The sequence below is a fragment of the Podarcis gaigeae genome, assembly GCF_964106915.1.
Source record: "Podarcis gaigeae genome assembly, chromosome: 6".
NCBI classification, from domain to species: domain Eukaryota; kingdom Metazoa; phylum Chordata; class Lepidosauria; order Squamata; family Lacertidae; genus Podarcis; species Podarcis gaigeae.
The window spans coordinates 2,035,533-2,054,513 of record NC_139682.1 but is presented as its reverse complement, the minus strand read 5'-3'; the positions used below and the strand labels follow the sequence as shown (position 1 = coordinate 2,054,513).

General features: G+C 51.1%; 1 protein-coding gene across 2 annotated transcripts in view; it reads left to right on the top strand.

Moving 5' to 3' along the window:
- Positions 1–2,581: 2,581 nt before the first annotated feature.
- The window catches only part of LOC310847049 (bactericidal permeability-increasing protein-like), a 32,092-nt gene continuing 15,692 nt past the window's right edge, over positions 2,582–18,981 (top strand). The window contains exons 1-6 of one of the 2 annotated variants that reach the window (XR_014565657.1): positions 2,582–2,815; positions 4,493–4,607; positions 13,157–13,285; positions 14,291–14,446; positions 15,777–15,840; positions 17,899–17,962. Coding sequence is in view for 1 of the 2 variants with exons in the window: in XM_083744479.1 (XP_083600605.1) it covers positions 2,695–2,815; positions 4,493–4,607; positions 13,157–13,285; positions 14,291–14,446; positions 15,777–15,840; positions 17,899–17,962 (649 nt within the window). In the remaining variant the exon portion in view is untranslated. The remainder of the gene's footprint in view (positions 2,816–4,492; positions 4,608–13,156; positions 13,286–14,290; positions 14,447–15,776; positions 15,841–17,898; positions 17,963–18,981) is intronic. The other variant, XM_083744479.1, reaches the window with a different exon arrangement.

Genomic DNA, 18,981 nt, shown 5'->3' with positions numbered 1-18,981 from the left:
GGGCGGGGATTCGACTCTCTCCCTGTTTTACAAACTGCAATAAAGAGCATGAAATCACTACGTGACTCTGAGTCTATTTCACATATTGATTTTTTAAAATGTGAATTGGGTGGTTTTTCTCATTAAACTACAAACAAAATTGAACACCCCCCCCATCCCTTGTGGGGTGGGGGTGTGGAAGGTGCACTTTCCACAATGTTGCTGCTATTTGTACTAAATTGCAAACGTGAGAGTGGACTTGCAAGTGTTTGAAAGAGAAACACATTGTAAAATCTGCAGCCTTTGTGTTGCTCTGGTGTGGGGCAACGTCCGCATTCTTATGCTGGGGGGGGGGGATGCATATCAGGAAGGTGTGCCAGCTAGCATAGGCAAACTCCGACCCTCCAGATGTTTTGGAACTGCAATTCCCATCATCCTTTGCTAACAGGGTCAGTGGCCAGGGATGATGAGAATTGTAGTCTCAGAACATCTGGAGGGCCGAAGTTTGCCTATGCCTGAGCTAGACTGTTGCTTTCCTGTCCATGGAATGCAGTAGAGGCTTTGCTTCCCCATCAAGTTCTGGCCTCCCACCCCCCCCCCCCAAAGAAGAATTCAAAGTACTGTAAAAGGTGAAAGTTCTTCCCATTTTATTTTTTTATTTAGAGGAAAGGTGGTTTTGCAATCCCTTCCCACATGACGTAAAGCAGAAGCTGCGGAGTGGCTTTCGGAAGGCAGCAGTGACCGAGGTGAAAGGTGTTCAGAAATAGGTGTCTTTGAAACAGCAGCTGAAATCTGAGGAAGGGGGTTCCTCCAGTTCTCAGGGGGAAATCGACCCATGCCAGGGCCTTCTCGGTTGTGGCCCCCTCTCTATGGAATGCATCAACTTCAGTGCTGAAGGTTGCTAAAAGACCCACCTTTTCACCCCGGCTTTGGGGTGTTTGTGAAGGTGTGAACCATTTGTTTTGGGGAAGTATTTTCTGCTTACGGCTTAGCTTTATTTGTTAGGACATTTTTAATTTCCAATGCAAATGTATTAAGGAAAAAACAACAGGAAAAAGCCACATTTGACAGCACATTTAACTACACAAGAAAAACCACCTGAGCTTCCATTGAAGGTCAATAGACGCCAGCCAAATATCCAAATACATATCTGGATGAAGCTGGTGTTTATATAATGTTTGCCCAAACGTAGCAAGGGCATTCAGGTCTTCAGAACATTGTATAATAGGCTCCAAGTTACTTATGTGACCCTAAGGACTCAAAGAGGCTGGTGGCGGCTGCTCACAACCTTGGGATGCCCTCCCCAGATGATGATGATAATAATAATAATAATAATAATAATAATAATAATAATAATTTATTTATTCCCCAGCCACTCTGGGCGGCTTCCAACAGAACACTAGACTGGCTCCTTCTTTGTTGTCCTTCCGCCCAGCAGGCATTGTGAACTGATTGGGGTGTCGTTTTTTTAAAGGAAGGGGCTTTTAAACAACGCCGTGCTGTTTTTATTACCTGTATTTTAATAGATTTGTTTTTTTAATATTGTTTTATTTCTGCTAAAGTTTGATCACCCTTTAACGATGATCTTTTACCCGTTTTTATTATTTTATTTGAGGCTGCTTTAATTTGTGTAAGCTGCCTTGTGTCCTGATCTGGGGGAAAAGGTAGGATATTAATGATAATTGTAAACATGCTACGTAAATGGATCATCTGAATGAGGAGCCCTTGTAAGGGTTGGGGGGGGGGCAGTGATCACCTCCAACTTGGATGGATTTAAAAGATCCATGGAGGAGCTGAGAGCTATTGATGCCTATTAGCCACTTCTTCTTCTTCTTCTTCTTCTTCTTCTTCTTCTTCTTCTTCTTCTTCTTCTTCTTCTTCTGCGATCACTCATAGCTGAGTAAGATTGTCTTCCATGAACACAGTTTTAACAATGAGTCCATAAGTGACTGTGGAGGCCGATTCTGGATCCACACGTCCTTCCACAGTGGTCACATTGGTTTCCAGGCAGGAGTTGATCACGGTGTGGATTTGCCAATCGTGCCTTCCTCCTGGCACGTTTCTCCCTTGCATCCTGAGTTCGAGTGTCTTCAAAGCCCAGGACACCTTTGATAAAGGCTGTTCTCCAATTGGAGTTACATTCTGCCCGCCATAGCTGAAGGGAGGCAAAAGTGATTGCAAACACCAGTTGATGGAAACCATAGTTTCTGCTTGCAGGTTTCCCATACTGGGCACCTAGTTGGCCACTGTGAGAACAGGATGCTGGACTAGATGGGCCTGATCCTGCAGACCCTCTTCTTACGTTCTTGAGGTCCAAGAGCAGCTTTGCTTTTGAAGCCAAACCCTGGAGCCTGGCCTGCCCGTCACAAGCCGAACAGCTAGAGCATCCACATGATGCAGGATCCGTCCCATGCTGCGTGAGTCACAGAGCATGCAGCCCTGAGTCTCAGCTCCCGTGTCTGGTCCGGTCCCTGGCAGAGAAAGCCTCCATGCACACCCAGCCCACAAAATCCACAAACCCCACCCGGAACCTTGGCTGCAGATTGTGCAAGAGGGGAAAAACCTTTTTGAGGAAATACAAATATAGCTTTCTGGTCCCTCTGCTTCTGTCTGCTCACTCTCACTTCCGTTTTCCTCTCAGCTAAATGCAAAGGGGTTCGTAGCTGCAGAGTCCCTGGGCAGAAGGATCTGAGGGGGTTCAGGATTGCAGCAAGGATGTCCAAGGCGAGAAACCTCCTCCTGGCTTCTCTGCTGCTCTGTCTTCACTACAGTCCTCTCTCCGGGGCCACAGGACCGGGCTTTGTGGGCAGAATCACGGAAAAAGGCCTGGACTATGGTGGGTGCCTTTTATTCCCCATTCTGACTCCCCCTCCCCAGCCTGCAGGGTCATGTCATGGTTGAAGAGCTAGGAGGTCTGGAGTCTCTCAGCCTAACCGGCCTCTCAGGGTTGTTGTTGAGGATAAAACGGGGGGGAGGAGGCCCTCCTGCCCCCCACTCTGAGTGCCTGGAAGGAAAAGCGGGATCAAAACATCATCAATAAAATAAATAGCGTGTGCAGTTCTGGTTGCCTCGTGTCAAAATGGATATTGTAGGTTTGGAAAAGCTTCAGGAAAGGGCCCCCAAAATGACCAGGGGAAGGGAGGAAAGGCTGCAGTCGCTTGGGACTTTTCTCTAAACCGAAGGCAAGGAAGAGTTGACTTGATAGAAGTTTATACAACGATGCCTGGCGCAGAGAAAGTTGGAAATATTCTCTCTGTGTGTGTCTCTCTCATAACTCTAGAACCTGTGGACATCCCATGGAGCTGAAATGTTGGAAGATTCAGGACAGACAAATGAAAGCAATTCCATAGTTAACCTACGGAACTCCCTCCCACAGGACGGCTTTAAAAGAGGATTAAGCAAATTCCTGCAGCGGGGGTTAATTGCGGGCTGCTGCCCCGGCACCTCTGCTCTGCTTCCACACTCAGGGGGATGAATGCTCCTGCAGGAGGGAGTTCCATAGTTTAACTCTGTGCCGTGAGCTGCGGTCGAAAACATCAAGAGGGCACCTGGTTGGCGAAAGGTGGCAAGTTAGGTGGGTTTGAAACAATAAATCTGTTGCTTTCTCTATTTTGGGGGGCAGACCTACAGAAGTTGGAAGGGGCTGCTTTGCACCATCGTGGTCCCTGCCAGTTCTGCTCTCCCAGACAGCAAAAGGGCGTGGGCTGTCCGCCTGCAAGATATTTGCCTGCAGGAATGAGAGTTTTCTGCTGACGTTGTGGGGCTCTGTTTGACTGCTGGCTGAGTGGATACAGCTGGGGGGGGGGGTCCAGGGTCCACCTTAAGGCCTGCCACACTTTCTTTCTTGGGTCCCTGCCCATCTGACTGCTTTGATCTGTGGAACTCATGCAGTTAAACAGGCCACATCGCCCCCATCCCACATTTAATTTGTATTTAACCTTGTTTTTAAGTTGTATTTCAATCAACCGCCCTGAGCCTGGCCTTGGCTGGGGAGGGCGGGGTAAAAATAAATTATTATTGTTGTTATTATTATTATTATTATTATTACTTGTAATCAGGCAATCTTTCTGTGTAGCAGCACCTAACCTTTGGAACTCCCTGCTTCGTGACACCAGGCAGGCGCTTTCACTGTACTCTTTTTGGTACTTTTTTACTGTATTCTTTTGGTACTGTACTCTTTTATCACTCTTTTTGGTGTGTGATAAAAATGTTTTGGTTTAGATAAGCCTGTCCAGGGATGTAGAATTTCTGATGTATGTTTTAATCTGTTTTTAGTTTAGTGCTGATTTCCTTTTTCCAATGTTTGAAAGAGCTGTTTTCAATGATAACGGTATTGTTTTATTGTCACTCACTCCGAGATGTTTGGCCTTTTTACACTAAATAAAGCCATTGCTTTTGGCTTTGATTTTTTTTTTCTTTCTAAGTAGGGAGAGAGGGCCCAAAAAAGGCAAATCGGTTCCTTCAAGAGGGATGCAAAGAGTCTGACGCCAACCTTTTCTCTCCTTTGCTTCAGCTCGCCAGGAGGGGGTGGCAGCCTTGCAGCAGAAACTGGCACAGCTGACTCTGCCCGACTTCTCTGGATCCTTCAGAGTTAAAGTTATTGGAAGAGTGGACTACAAACTCTACAGGTGAGGCCACCACAGATTGGAAGAGACTACAATAATAGGTTCTGGAGAACATGGTTTCTGCCCCGGGCAAGGTGCAGTTGGGGTGTCTTGTGGAGACAACTCAAAGGAAGTTGGGAGGGATAAAATTTCTTTGGGGGGGGGGCAGGCAGAGACTTAAATAAGTAGATCAATCATTTGAGAATGAGCAGGGGGGCTCATTTCTAAGATGGTTTTAGTCCTTTCCACTCCAAAAAGCTCAAGGTCCACCACAGCTCCTCCTGCACAGCCTCTTTCAACAGCACATCACCCAGCTACGTAGATGCCAACTCCCTGGGGCCCTGGGTGCCCATGAAGGGACTGGGCGCCCACAAATTTGGGTGCCAGGGTCATGCATATTCCATGGCACCCATGGCGCTGGGCACCCACGGTTGCAGGGCCAAGCTGGCACTCCTGCCCAGCCAGGGCCAAACTCATCTTATGTGACTCACAGGCCTGAACGTTCTGGAGGCCTCTTTGCTTTGGATAAAGGGTTGTTTCGGTGCTCACATTAAGATCTAGAGTTCCAAAGAAAAGGCCACTGAATCACAGTACTGTAGAGTTGGAGGGAACCCCAAAGGTCATCTAGGCCAACCCCCTGCAAGACAGGAATCTCAACTAAAGCATCCATGGCAGGTGGTCATCCAACCTCCAAGGAAGGAGAGTCTACTGTCAGGAGCTCGGCCTACACTCGAGTAGGACCCTGGCAGAGACACATGCCCAACTGGCATGTTCTCTCCCTCCTGGTCAATCATTCAGGAGCTTTGAAAGCTTTCTTCAGCCCAAACATCACAGCGAATGATGCCAAGAGACATTGGCACACTTAGGGATCCGCAAAGTCTTCGCAGTTTGTGTAACAGACCTCAGCACCTCAGCCTTTTGGCTAATCTACTTTATTTACATATAAACACACACGGAGCACTGCAACATGGCTCCCTCTCTCTCTAGCATCAGACAGCAAAGAGAAAAAGATCAAAGGTGGTGCCAGAGAAGGATAGAACTTTCTTTATGTACGCCACAACAGCAGCAAGAATACTTATTGCAAAGTACAAGATCTACCCACCCGGGAAGAATGGCAGATGAAAGTAATAGACTACATGGAATTGGCGGAAATGACTGGCAGAATCCGAGACCAAGGTGAAGAGTCGGTGGAAGAAGATTGGAGGAAATTTAAAGTTTATCTACAGAAACATTGTAAAATTAAGGAATGTTAGAAGGATGTTGGAATGAAGTAATGTGGTTTTAGCAGAAATGATATAAAGGATTAAGTAAAAATAGATTGTTAATTGGTGTCAGGGGTTCAGAAGGAGAGACACAGGAGGGGGAGCAAATGGAGAGTGAGGAGGAGGAGTACGAGGGGGGGCGCAGGCAGTGACAGTGGCCAGAGTTATTCCACAAGCCTCTCTAGCGAATCGGAGGACTCACAGAAGGGAGCGCCGGTGGCCAGAGCGAGGGGGGCTCCAGGGGGGAAGCCCCAGGAGGAAGGGGCCAGCTAACTACACAGAGGCTACCGGCCACCAGACTAGAAGGGATTGGGCTGGGGAACAGAGGAGGGAGCCTTGTGTCTCACTTCAATGGGGACCTGCAGGAGTATCCTAACTTCAGAGCAGATGTACTATATGCACTGCAGCTGCTTGACAAGGACTTTAAAAATGAGGAAGAAAGAGTGGGATTTATTGTTTCGCATTTACGGGGAGAGGCGAAAACGTGGCTGCGCAATCTCTGGAGAGATAAGGATCCAGCCCTCCAAAATGCGGGTGCCTTCCTTAAAGTGATGGATGCGTGTTTTTTGTCTGAGATTGATGTGGATATCGCTAGGAAACAGATTCACGGACTAAGACAAGGTAGAGCCACTGTAAGGCAATATCACTCACGCTTTTTTGCATTGGTGAACGCACTGGGGTGGGAGAGAGATTCGCCTGCCGTCAGAGATCTGTTCTGGGAGGGGCTGAACGGAGCTGTGAAAGACGAAATTGCAAGGGGGGAGAGACCCCAAACCACCAAAGACATTGTGGAGAGGGCACTCACCATTGGGGTTAGGCTGGAAGGACGCTCTTGGGACAAAGAGGAAGTGCATTGGGGCCGCACGCCAACGAAAGCACCACCCCCCTTTCCCAAGGAAGCGGCGCGCGCTCGATCCATGCCTCCGCTGGGAGGAGGAGAGGAGCCGATGGAGATAGGTGGTGCTAAGGCTCAGTCCACAGCCGGAGCCCTAACGCCGGGAGCAGTCAAAATGAAGCCTCCTAGAGGGACCAGGAAGTGCTACATCTGCGACAGTGCTCAGCACATGGCGAAAGAGTGTCCCCAGCGGTTTCACAAGCACACTGCAGCCGCAGCGACAGTAACAGAAGCAGTTCAGCAGAGTGAATCACAGCAGGAAAACTCCACTGTCTGGCTGGAAATGGCGTCTCTGGGGACCAGCCAGACAAGTCAGTGAAGCAATCCCCAGTAATGTTACAGCCCACAGACCCCCTCCCACCCAAACCAGTAGTGCAGCTCACCGCATCCCTTCAACTTCCCAATGGGCTCACTGTGGAAATCCCCATTACGATTGACTCTGGGAGCAATGCAGATTTTATAGGCATGGACTTCATCCAGCAACATGGCATAGCCCTTCTGCCAGCGACGGTACCTCTGAACGTCGTCACGGTGGACGGCAGGGAGCTACTGGGAGGGCAAGTGCTGCAGCAGACGCCGCCAATGGTGATGCGCATTGGTAATCACCGCGAAGTCATCAGCTTCAACGTCACCCGCCTGTCAGACACGCCCATTGTGTTGGGCATGAGTTGGCTGGACAGGCACAGCCCGGCATTGGCATGGTACCAGCGTCAACTGACCTTCTGCTCCTCCTACTGCGCAGAACACTGCATCCTCGCTAACCAAGAAGATGAGGGGCACGAAGACGGACCACAGCTGCACTTAGGCATGTTGCAAGCGGTACCCAACAAGTACAAAGAGTTTTTGGAGGTCTTCTGCGAGAAGGAAGCGGACAAGCTGCCTCCCCACAGACCCTACAACTGCAAGATTGACCTCCTGCCGGGGGCGACGCTGCCGACTGGGAAACTGTATTCCATGTCTGAGGATGAACTGCAGGAACTCAGGGAGTTCATAGATCACAACTTGAAGCGGGGGTTCATCCGAGAATCCAAAGCAGTGGGGGGCAGTCCCGTGTTTTTTGTGAAGAAGCGGGACACGCCCCAAAAGAGGCTTGTAGTTGATTTTAGAATTTTGAATTCAAAAACCAAGCCCACAGCCTTCCCCATGCCCAAGATCGATGACCTGCTGGCGACGGTGCGGAAGGGGCGCATCTTTACCAAGTTGGATCTACGCGGAGCGTACAATCTCATACGCGTGAGGGAGGGTGACGAGTGGAAGACGGCCATGTTTACGCCGCTGGGCACCTATGAATATAGAGTTATGCCTTTTGGATTACAAAATGGCTCCCACTGTTTTCAAGCATTCATGCATCATGTCTTGGCGGGTCTTCTCTACAAGAAGTGCGTCTGCTTCCTGGACGACATCCTCATCTTCTCGGAGTCGCCGGAGGCTCACGAGAGAGATGTCAGGGAAGTACTGCAGCGGCTGCGGGAGCACCGGCTTTACGCCAAGCTGGAGAAGTGCCAGTTCGACAAGACGGAGGTGGACTTCCTGGGCTACAAACTGTCTGACAAGGGACTCGCCATGGACAGTACCAAGGTACGGGCAGTGCTGGACTGGAAGAGCCCACGCAATCGAAAGGAAGTCCAGAGGTTTGTCGGCTTTGCTAACTTTTATCGCAAGTTCATCAAAGGTTTCGCCATGCAGACAGCGGCCATCACTGACACCCTCAGTTCCAAGAAGAAGAAGTTCATCTGGACGGAGCAGGCAGAGCAGTCCTTTCAGAAGCTCAAGCACCTCTTCGCGTCCGAGGAACACCTGCTACACGTGAACCCCAGCAGGCCCATGAGAGTGGAGACGGACGCGTCAGACAGGGCCGTGGGGGCCGTCCTGTTGCAGCAAGACCACCAGGGGGACTGGAGGCCGTGCGCTTTCTACTCCAGGAAACTCAGCAAGTCGGAGCAGAACTACACCATCTGGGACAGGGAGTTACTGGCCATACATGCAGCCTTCAAGGCGTGGCGGCATTTCCTCGTCGGGGCCAAACACACGGTGCAGGTCCGTACAGACCATAAGAACTTGGAGTACTGGCGCACGGCGAGGTTCCTGAACCAGAGACACATCCGCTGGGCGGAGTTCTTTGCAGATTTCGACTTCAGAATAGAATACATCCCTGGAAACATCAACATCATGGCGGACGCGCTGTCCAGGAAACCGCAGTATCTCGAAGAAGAGGCGCCGGCGGCGGCCAAGCATATTTTCGCACCAAAGGCGTGGGCATGCGCGTCAGCCACGGTGGACCTGGACGCGGTGCGTCGCGCGCTGCAGACGGACTCCTTCGGGCGAGCCAAGATGGAGGAGGTGCGTAGCGGCAAGGCAAGGGACGACGACTTCCAAATACGCGACGGCCTGCTCATCCGCAAAGGAGCCCTCTACGTGCCGGGAGACAACCTCCGCGCGAGGGTCCTGCAACAGCTGCACGACGCGCCCAGCGCGGGACACTAAGGCAAGGAGAAGACGGTGGACCTAGTAGCCAGAGACTTTTGGTGGCCCAAGATGAGGGGGGATGTTGCGGAATACGTCAGGAGGTGCGACACCTGCCAAAGGGCCAAACCAGTACACCAGCCGCCGGCGGGCCTCTTGGAACCGCTACAGACACCGTTCGAACCGTGGGAGAGGCAAGACGGCAGTACTCGTGGTAGTAGACTTGTTCACCAAGATGGCCCACTTCATTCCTTGCGCGAAGGTGGCCACAGCCGAGCAGACCGCCAAGCTGTTTATAGACCACGTGTTCAAGGTGCACGGCCTACCACGGTCCATCCTGTCCGACAGGGGGCGCCAGTTCAGATCCAACTTCTGGCAAAAGCTGATGGGTTTCCTGAACGTCAAGGTCAGCCTGGCGTCGGCGCGACACCCGCAGACTAACGGACAGGCGGAGAGAGTCAACGCCATCATGCAGCAGTACCTGAGATGCTACGCGAACCAGCAGCCCTCGACCTGGGTGGACTACCTACCGCTAGCCGAGTTTGCCTACAACAACACGAAACACGTGTCCACGGGGGTGACACCGTTTTTCGCCAACAATGGGCGGCATCCCAGAACCTTCCCGGGTTTGGAGAAAGTGAGGGAGGGGGAGCCGCAGGGAGCAGAGGCTGTGGCAGCAGAGTTGCAGGAGATCCACGAGCAGCTCAGGAGGCAGTTAGAGATGGCGAAACAGGCTTACAAAGTGCAGGCAGACCGACACAGGAGGGTTGGGGAAGACATCCGGGTAGGAGACTGGGTCTGGTTAGCAGCCCAGGCAGTTCCGGCCAGATCGTTGGCCAAGAAGAAGCTCGGACACAAGCAGCTAGGGCCTTACCAAGTAGAGGCGCAGATCAACCCAGTGGCCTTCCGGTTAACACTCCCGGAGGGGTCCAGAATGCACCCGGTCTTTCATAGATCAGTGCTCACACCCTACAAAGAGCCCCACAGGTTTCAGGCACCAGGGACAGCGCCAGACCCGCTCAGGGAAGCGCCCAAAAAGGGGGGGTCGCCGAGAAGGGGGCCACTCAACGAAGCCACAGAGATTTTAGACTCAAGGTGGGGGGAGGACGGGATTGAATATCTTCTCGCCACAGAGGACACCCCGGCCAGCGCCAACAGGTGGGTGCCGGATTACGCATTGGAGGAGCAGTTGCTCAAGGAAGAATTCCATACACTTTTCCCGCACAAGCCTATGCCGGCGGGCTTTTTCGATGATTGTCTGTTCACACCCACACTCTCGGCCAGCACTTTCCGGGGTTTCAAGTCAGCGGAGGACTTGGCTCCGGGAGGCAGCTCCCCAGAGGGCTCGCTCTCAGGTTTTGGCACGGGGGGATCTTATTGGTGGGAGGACCAACCCGAAGTGGGATGGCACAGAGACGTGCCGGAGGGACCCTGCGAAGTGGCGTCACCTCAGGCGACAGGGGGAGAAGGGGTTGTGAGTGATTTGGGGGCGGCCTCAGATTTCGAACACACCGCCCAGGAGATGGAAGCGGAGGGAATCGCAGTCGACGAGCCCATGGAGGACTTTCCGGACTTATCACGATGGCTGCACGCCTCGGGGGACGAACTGTATCCTGAACTCACCCCGACAACTCTAGAGCACCCGGAACCCGCACCTGAAGAGGGGGAGGGGGGAAGGGGGGGCTTCGAGGGGGGGATGGATGTCAGGGGTTCAGAAGGAGAGACACAGGAGGGGGAGCAAATGGAGAGTGAGGAGGAGGAGTACGAGGGGGGCGCAGGCAGTGACAGTGGCCAGAGTTATTCCACAAGCCTCTCTAGCGAATCGGAGGACTCACAGAAGGGAGCGCCGGTGGCCAGAGCGAGGGGGGCTCCAGGGGGGAAGCCCCAGGAGGAAGGGGCCAGTGGGGAGTCCCTGAGCAGCAGTTGGAGATCAGGACCAGCGTCTCCACCAGAGCGCAGTGGGGAGGGGGAGTCCCAGGAGTCGGGACCAGTGTCCTCACCACCAGAGGGAGGAGAGGAGTCAGGTTTGGCAACGCCCACATCAGGAAGCGGGGAAACGGTCAGAAGGAAAGTCACCGGCTGGGCGCGCGCGCCAAGTTCAAATGTACAGGAGCGCGGCACAGCAGGGAGCCCGGGAAGGGAGCCAGGTCCTAAAGCCCGCCGGAGGGAGGGGCAAGACTCAGGAGGCTCAGCGTCAGAGGAGTCCAGGAAGGAGGGAACCCCAGAGGGCAGAAGGACCCAGCGCAGGAAAGAGCAGCGCAAGAGGTGGAGCCGGGCTAGAATCTTAAACTGGTGTGGGTGGAGCAGTGAGTCAGAGGGGACTTAGCCGGTCTAGCGTCGAGACGTGGGTCTGCGCGCCCAGAGCTTGGAAATGGAAACTAAACTTTAATAAAGACTTTTGTATATAACATCCACTGGGCGTTGGTCCTCTGTGAGCTGGGACCTAGCGGCAGTCCTGACAATTGGTGAAAGATGAGAATGTAAAATTACAGTATACTAAGATAAACTATTAGGATAAAAACAAAGCTGGAAAGGATTTGCTGAAATATCTAATTGAACTAGAATACAAAAAAAGGGAGGTGTGAGGAGGTCAAGGAAATAAGCAAAGGAAAGAAAGTTATGTAAAGGTTTGATCTGGTTTTTTTTAATTGTTTGTATTTTTTCTGTATTTTTTCTTTTTCTTGTTTTTTCTTTTTTCTCTTTGTAATCTTTAAAACTTGAATAAATATTATATATATAAAAAAGAGAGAGAAAAAGGACAATAGTCCCACTTCATGGAACACAGGAACACAAACATCCTGTGTCCGTCACTTCCCACTCTGTGGAGTCAAAACATACACCGTCATGTGATAGACAACAGTCCCATGACTGCAGTCACCGAGCAGGAATTCTAACATCTACAACCTCCTGAGGGAGATCATTCCACTGTCCAACTGCTCTTACTGCCAGAAAGCTTTTCCGAATGTTTAGTCGGAATCTCCCTTATGGTAACTTGAAGACCTTGGTTCGGGTCCTACCCTCCAGAGCAGGAGAAAACCAGCTTGCTCCATCTTCCATGGGACAGCCCTTCAAATATTTAAAGATATCTCCACTCAGTATCCTCTTTTCCAGGCTAATATATCCAACTCCCTCAGGCATTCCTCATAAGGCTTGGTTTCCAGACCCTTGGTTTTATGATTATTACTGTATTTTTCGCTCTATAAGACACACCAGACCACATGACGCACCTAGTTTTTGGAGGAGGAAAACAAGAAAAAGTATATTCTGAATCTCAGAAGCCAGAACAACAAGAGGGATCGCTGCGCAGTGAAAGCAGCAATCCCTCTTGCTGTTCTGGCTTCTGGGATAGCTGCGCAGCCTGCATTCGCTCCATAAGACGCACACACATTTCCCCTTACTTTTTAGGAGGGAAAAAGGGAGTCTTATAGAGCAAAAAATACGGTATTTATTAAGTTTGTATACCAACCTTCATCCATAGCTCTCAGGGTGGTTCACTACATAAAAATACAAGAACCCCCCCCCAAAAAAATATATAATAAAAACAAGAACAAAGGCAAACTAATAACCCCACTCTCCCCCATCTGCCACCCCCATCTTTGTTGCCCTCCTCTGCACACCTTCCAGCTTGTCAACATTTTGGGGCCCACAACTGGACACAGTATTCCAGGTGTGGTCTGAGCAGGGCAGAATGGAGAGGGACTATGACTTCTTCCCATGATCTGGACTCTAGACTTCTGTTGGTGCAGCCTAGAATTGCATTCACGTTTTTTGCTACTGCATCCAGCACACTGTTGACTCATGTGAAACTTGTAGTCTACTAAGACCCCTAGATCCTTTTCACACGTACTGCTGTCAAGAGCAAGCCCCTTATTCGAATCAGGCGAATCCACCCTCTCCATCGCATTGCTGATTTCCCCAAACCAATGACCTTCTCCTCCCTTTTGCTCCTGCAGTTTGAACATTCACAGTTTCCAGTTGCCAAGCTCCGCTATAGCACCAGTCCCAGGCATGGGCCTCAAGGTCTCCATCACCAATGCCTTTGCCGAAGTGACGGGCGACTGGTCGGTGAAGAAGCGCTGGTTGTGAGTCCATCGTTGCCTCTTACCTTTGGGTCACTTAGAGGCAGTGGGGAGGAATTCGATTCAGTTCACGGGGAAGGCAAATTCACCAAATCTCGCTTTCTGAAACAATACGCAGAGCGAAACAGAGCCGCCCCTCAAAATTCTCCCTTTCCTGAATTGGTTATCCTGCTCCTCATTTAATCCCCACAAGAACCCCATAAGGTAGGCTAGACTGAGAGAAACAGTGAAAGGCAGCTCAAGGTTACCGGGTGAGGATTTGAACCCTGGTCTCCTGGGTTCAAATACTCTAACCACTGCACCAACCTGGTTGTGCTTGTCCAGGGGGGGAGGTTACCGTGGGGCGAGGTCCAGGACCTGAGTTGAGGGTCGGCAGACAGTCCTCCATGGGTGAAGCAGGGTCCACAGCGAGAAGCCGGGCAAGGACAGGAACTCTGGGGGGAACAGGACTGGGTGCGGGCTGAAACAGATCTTCGACGACGTTGCTCCCACAACCTGGGACCGGGCTGACTGGCCTTTATCTTCTCTGTGGCCAGGGGCGGTCCCGGCCCCCAGGAGACCCGCCTCTCCTGGCCTTAAGGCGAGCACTCCTCCTGGGAGAAACCAGTTCCCTTCGCCTCTCTGCCCTGCGCCTCTGCAGTTCAGGAGAGGCTGAAGGGTGACTGGGTCCAGGGGGAGACTCACCTGTAGGCACTGAGTCCTCAACCACCTCCGGAGCCAGAGTGGATTCACCTGGTGCCTGCTCCTGAGGATCCGGCACAGGTGCAGGCGCTTCAGAATCAAGGCCCTGCCCCAGTTCAGCCGGCCCTGGAGGCGGGGACTCCTGTGCAGGCTGGGATTCCTCCGGTTCAGCCTCTGAATCGGATTCCCAGGCCATCACACTGGTTCTCCACGACACTGGTTATACCTTCTCCCCACCCAAGCACCTTTTTTTGTAAAATAGAAAGGGCAGGGTTTGTTGTTGCTCCTGCTGCTGAAAATCCTTTGTTCTGTTGTCTTCCCAAATAGCAAGGACCACGGCTCATTTGACCTGAAGGTTGAGGGCATCTCCATCTCCGTAGGCTTGAAGCTGGGGGCAGATGCTGCTGGGAGGCCAATGGTGGGCACAGCAGATTGTGCCGCTCACATCTCTGACGTCAAAGTGCACTTTTCAGGCAGGTTGAGGTAGGTGGTTGTCTGTTGCCCTGCAGCTTGACCTGGAAGGCTGCCCTGCTTGCTCTCGGCACAAGCCTCCCCTTTGCTACCAATAATAATAATAATAATAATAATAATAATAATAATAATAATAATTTATTATTTATACCCCGGCCACCTGCTTGGGCTTCCCTAGCCACTCTCGGTGGCTTCCAACAATATATTAAAATACAGTAATGCATCAAACATTAAAAGCTTCCCTAAACAGGGCTGCCTTCTTCTAATAGTCTGGTAGTAGTTGTTCTCTTTGACATCTGGTGGGAGGCTGTTCCACAGGGCGGGTGCCACTACCGAGAAGGCCCTGTGCCAGGTTCCCTGTAACGTGGCTTCTTGCAGTGAGGGAACCACCAGAAGGCCCTCGGAGCTGGACCACGTAGAACAATGGGGGTGACCAGGTAGAACAATGGGGGTGGAGACACTCCTTCAGGTATACTGGAGCAAGGCTGTTTAGGGCTTTAAAGGTCAGCACCAACACTTTGAATTGTACCCAGAAGTGTACTCGGAAATGATGCCCAAACAAAGTGTCCCTGTGCTGAGGGCAAGCTCCCCTTTTCCATCTGTCATTTTGCATTCATCCATCTCGAAAAGGAACCAGCCCCTAACTTAACATCAGCATAGTATCTCTCATTGCATTGTGTGGTCTTTCATATCTGTTTAGCACCCCTGCAAACTGTTAGTTTCTGTTTCCCTCACTGAGCAGCTGCTGGTAGTCACAGGACTATGTTTTCATTCCACAGTCCAGATACTGTTGGATTCCCACGGGAAAGGGAGACGGGATGTGACGTACACTGGTTTTCTGTTTCCTTTGTACTGTCGTTTCTTAGTGGGAGTTGCTCTCTGCTTCTCACAGAGACAAGATGTATATTTGTATGCTCTCAGCATGGCTTAGGAATAAAGCGTAGCAATGTAGCCATACCTGCCTCATCCTTTCCTTGCGGGCTCTGGGTGTTTTATACTCTGCTGGGCTCAAGCGAAGATGAGCCGTATCAGCTCGGAGGACCGGAGCTGAATTTATTTAACACGAACCCCATCGGCAAGATCGCTGGGCATTCAACAGCCACAACCTTTGCAACCTTCAGTCAAGCATAGAATTATAGAACTGAAAGGGACCCGCTAAAATCATCTAGTCCAGCCCCCTGCATTGCAGGAAGCACTTCCTCCCCTCTTGCTTCTTCAGAACACCTAAAGCTGCTCTTAGTTTCTGGGATCTTCAAGGGGGAAAGTAGTGCAAGCACTTTAGGAAATAAAAGCTTTTTACCTTATTGACATTGATCCTCCCATTCTTCTCTCCCCGTCGCAGCTGGCTGTACAACCTCTTCCACAAAAACATCGAGTCGTCATTCAGAAATGCAATGGAAGGCAAGGTAAAGCCTTCACAGGATTTCCAAGGGCTCCTTCCCAGTTCCCTTCTCACTTTCCGCAGTTTCTCAAATGAGTGGGACCCCTGCATGGGTGCACCTTTAAACCCTGCCTTCTGGACCAGAAGTTGCTCCCTCTAAAAAGCCCAGTTTTGCAGGAGCTAGCTGCTGCTCTGCAAGAGGGAATGGAACTCTGCACATGCTCAGAAGCAGGAGTTCACCCAGCAGTGCTCAGATTGGCATCCTAGGAGACCAACAGCAATAGCCAAAGCAAGCTTTTGGAAGTACATTGCTGTTGTTAGGAAACACACGGTGCCTCTCCTGCTCTTGGGCCCTCAGCCCATGTTCTGGCTTGTTCCTAGCCTGGTTCTCTAGCCCTGCTCCTGTTTCTGACTCAACGGCTTGCATGTGCCCTGGGGATGGTGGAGTGGGGGGCCAAATACTTGGAAGGAAAGGCTGAGCGTGCAGAATCCGCTGCGGTGGCTCCCAAGCACGCTCCGTGTTCGCTGCAAAATTCACACAAGGCATTGCAAGCCTCCTGTGACATCACTTGGACTTGAAGGAACCGCTTCCCCTTAAGGAAGGTTTTGTTTGCTTCTGAATTTAGTAGCCCCATAAACAGACCTAGGACTTCAGCATTCAAATGCGCTTTGAGCAGAAAAGACGTGGGGGTTTTTGGTGCCTTGGGTGTTAGGAATTAGCTTCCTTTGATTTCACAGGCCTTTGCGAGCTTAATTTAGCCAAGCGTGCCCTCGGGAACAACGGGCTCTCCTGTTCTCCACAAAAGGCAGCAGGAGGGGAGCCCTGCGCCAAGCCTTGTAGACAAGCCGCTTTCAGTAATTGCTAAATGACTGCCTGGCACCATCTGCTGTGTCCAAGGGTGGAGAAAGGAAGGACCGAGTCTCCATGGAAAGTCCAACCCCATTGCAGACACCTGAGTTTAGTTCAGAGTCCTGCATTGCAGAGGGTTGGGCTAGGTGACTCTTGCGGTCCCTTCTATGATTCTGTGTCTAAGGCCTATGGAGCAGAGCCTTTGTGGAATCATAGAATGGTAGAGCTGGTAGCAAAGTGTTTTCTTCTTCTCATGGGAACATAAGCAGAGCCTTCTGTACCCATTCACCCAGTGCTTTTCAAGCTGCACTGGCTCCCGGTGGAGTACAGGGTCAGATTTAAGGTGCTGCTTTTGACCTTTAAAGCCCTTCACGGCCTAGGACCCTCGTGCCTACGAGACCGCCTCTCCCGGTCTGCCCCATAGGTCCATAAATAGCAACACCCTAGAGGTCCCAGGCCCTAAGGAAGTTAGATTGGCTTCAACCAGAGCCAGGGCCTTTTCAACTCTGGCCCCGGCCTGGTGGAACGCTCTGTCTCCTGAGACCAGGGCCCTGCAGGATCTGATTTCTTTCCGCAGGGCCTGTAAGACAGAGTTGTTCCGCCTGGCCTTTGGCTTGGAGCCAATTTGATTCCCTCCCTCTCTCTCTCTTTTTTTTCTTTTCTCCTCTTTCTTTCTTTTCCTTCTCCTGCGATGAGGCTACATTTTAATATTTTAATGTTCCATTATTTTAATGTATTTTATTTTTGTTTTTAAGTTGTAATCATTCATCTTGTTTTTATTATTGCTTGTAAGCCGCTCTGAGCCCGGCCTTGGCTGGGGAGGGCGGGGTATAAATAAAAAATTATTATTATTATTATTATTATTATTACCCATCCCAAAAGGCCCAGCAATTCCTAGAACCATGGAAGTTTTGAGTCAGAAGGGGTTCCCCAAAGGTCCTCAAGCCCAACTCTCTGCAGTGCAGAAGACAACCATGCCCACAATATGCCTCTGGTGTGCATGGTCCAAAACTGCATTGATAAACCGCTGGGCCAGATGTGGGTAAACAATGGTAGGAGGAGACCACCATTCACAGTTGTTTGTGCCCCACATCTAGCACCAGTACTTCAACACAGACCACACCTGGGAATGGAGGTTCTGCTAGGTTCAGAGCCAAGCAACGAGCCCATGGACACATGGGGCTCCTGCCAAGGAGTAAGTCGTCCTTATGGCCTTTCTTCTCTTCCCCCCAGGTCTGTGAAGAAGTGAGCAGTTCCATTGGCTCCAAACTGCAGCCTTTCCTGCAGACCCTGCCAGGTAAGAGCAATGATGGTGGAAGCTGGTGACAAGCTGGACCCCATCAGGGGGAAAGAGCTCCTTCTAAGCAATGCCTAGGGACACAGGTGGCGCTGTGGGTTAAAACACTGAGCCTAGGGCTTGCCGATTGGAAGGTCGGTGGTTCGAATCCCCGCGACGGAGTGAGCTCCCGTTGCTCTGCCCCACCTCCTGCCAACCTGGCAGTTCCAAAGCACCACTTTTGCATCACTCAAGATTTCAGGGCTGCTTCTGCAGCTAGCAGGGAAACGCCCCACCCTTTAAATATTTGGAACAGTGGGAAAGGCTCTGGTGTATAGATAGTAGGTTCGCCGCTTGCTATACCATAAAAGAGAATTTCAAGAAAATGTTTTTCAGGTGGTACCTAACACTATCAAAATAGGGACGTGGATGGCGATGTGGCTTAAACCACAGAGCCTAGGACTTGCTGATCAGAAGGTCAGCGGTTTGAATCCCTGCGATGGGGTGAGCTCCCGTTGTTCAGTCCCTGCTCGTGCCAACCTAGCAGTTTGAAAACACCTCAAAGTGCAAGTAGAATAGGTAGGTACCACTGTGGCAGGAAGGTAAACGGTACCACTGTGGCAGGAAGGTAAACGGTGTTTCGTGTGCTGCTCTGGTTCGCCAGAAGCGGCTTAGTCATGCTGGCCACATGACCTGGAAGCTGTACGCCGGCTCCCTTGGCCAGTAAAGCGAGATGAGCGCCACAACCCCAGAGTCGGCCACGACTGGACCTAACGGTCAGGGGTCCCTTTACCTTTAAGCAATGCCTGCTTTATTCCTGCTTTGCAGGAGGTCGGACTAAATTCCCCTCGTGGCCCCTTCCAACTCTACTATTTTATGATTCTATGAAGTGAGCCCCTGACTTTGGCCCAGCCAGCGTCTCTGGCCTTAAACAGAACCCACAATCTGGAGGATTTGGGAGACCAAAATGCTTTCAGCTAATATTTGGCTAATATTCATTCTGTAACACAAGTTGTCAGTAAGGCAATGGGAGATTTCTT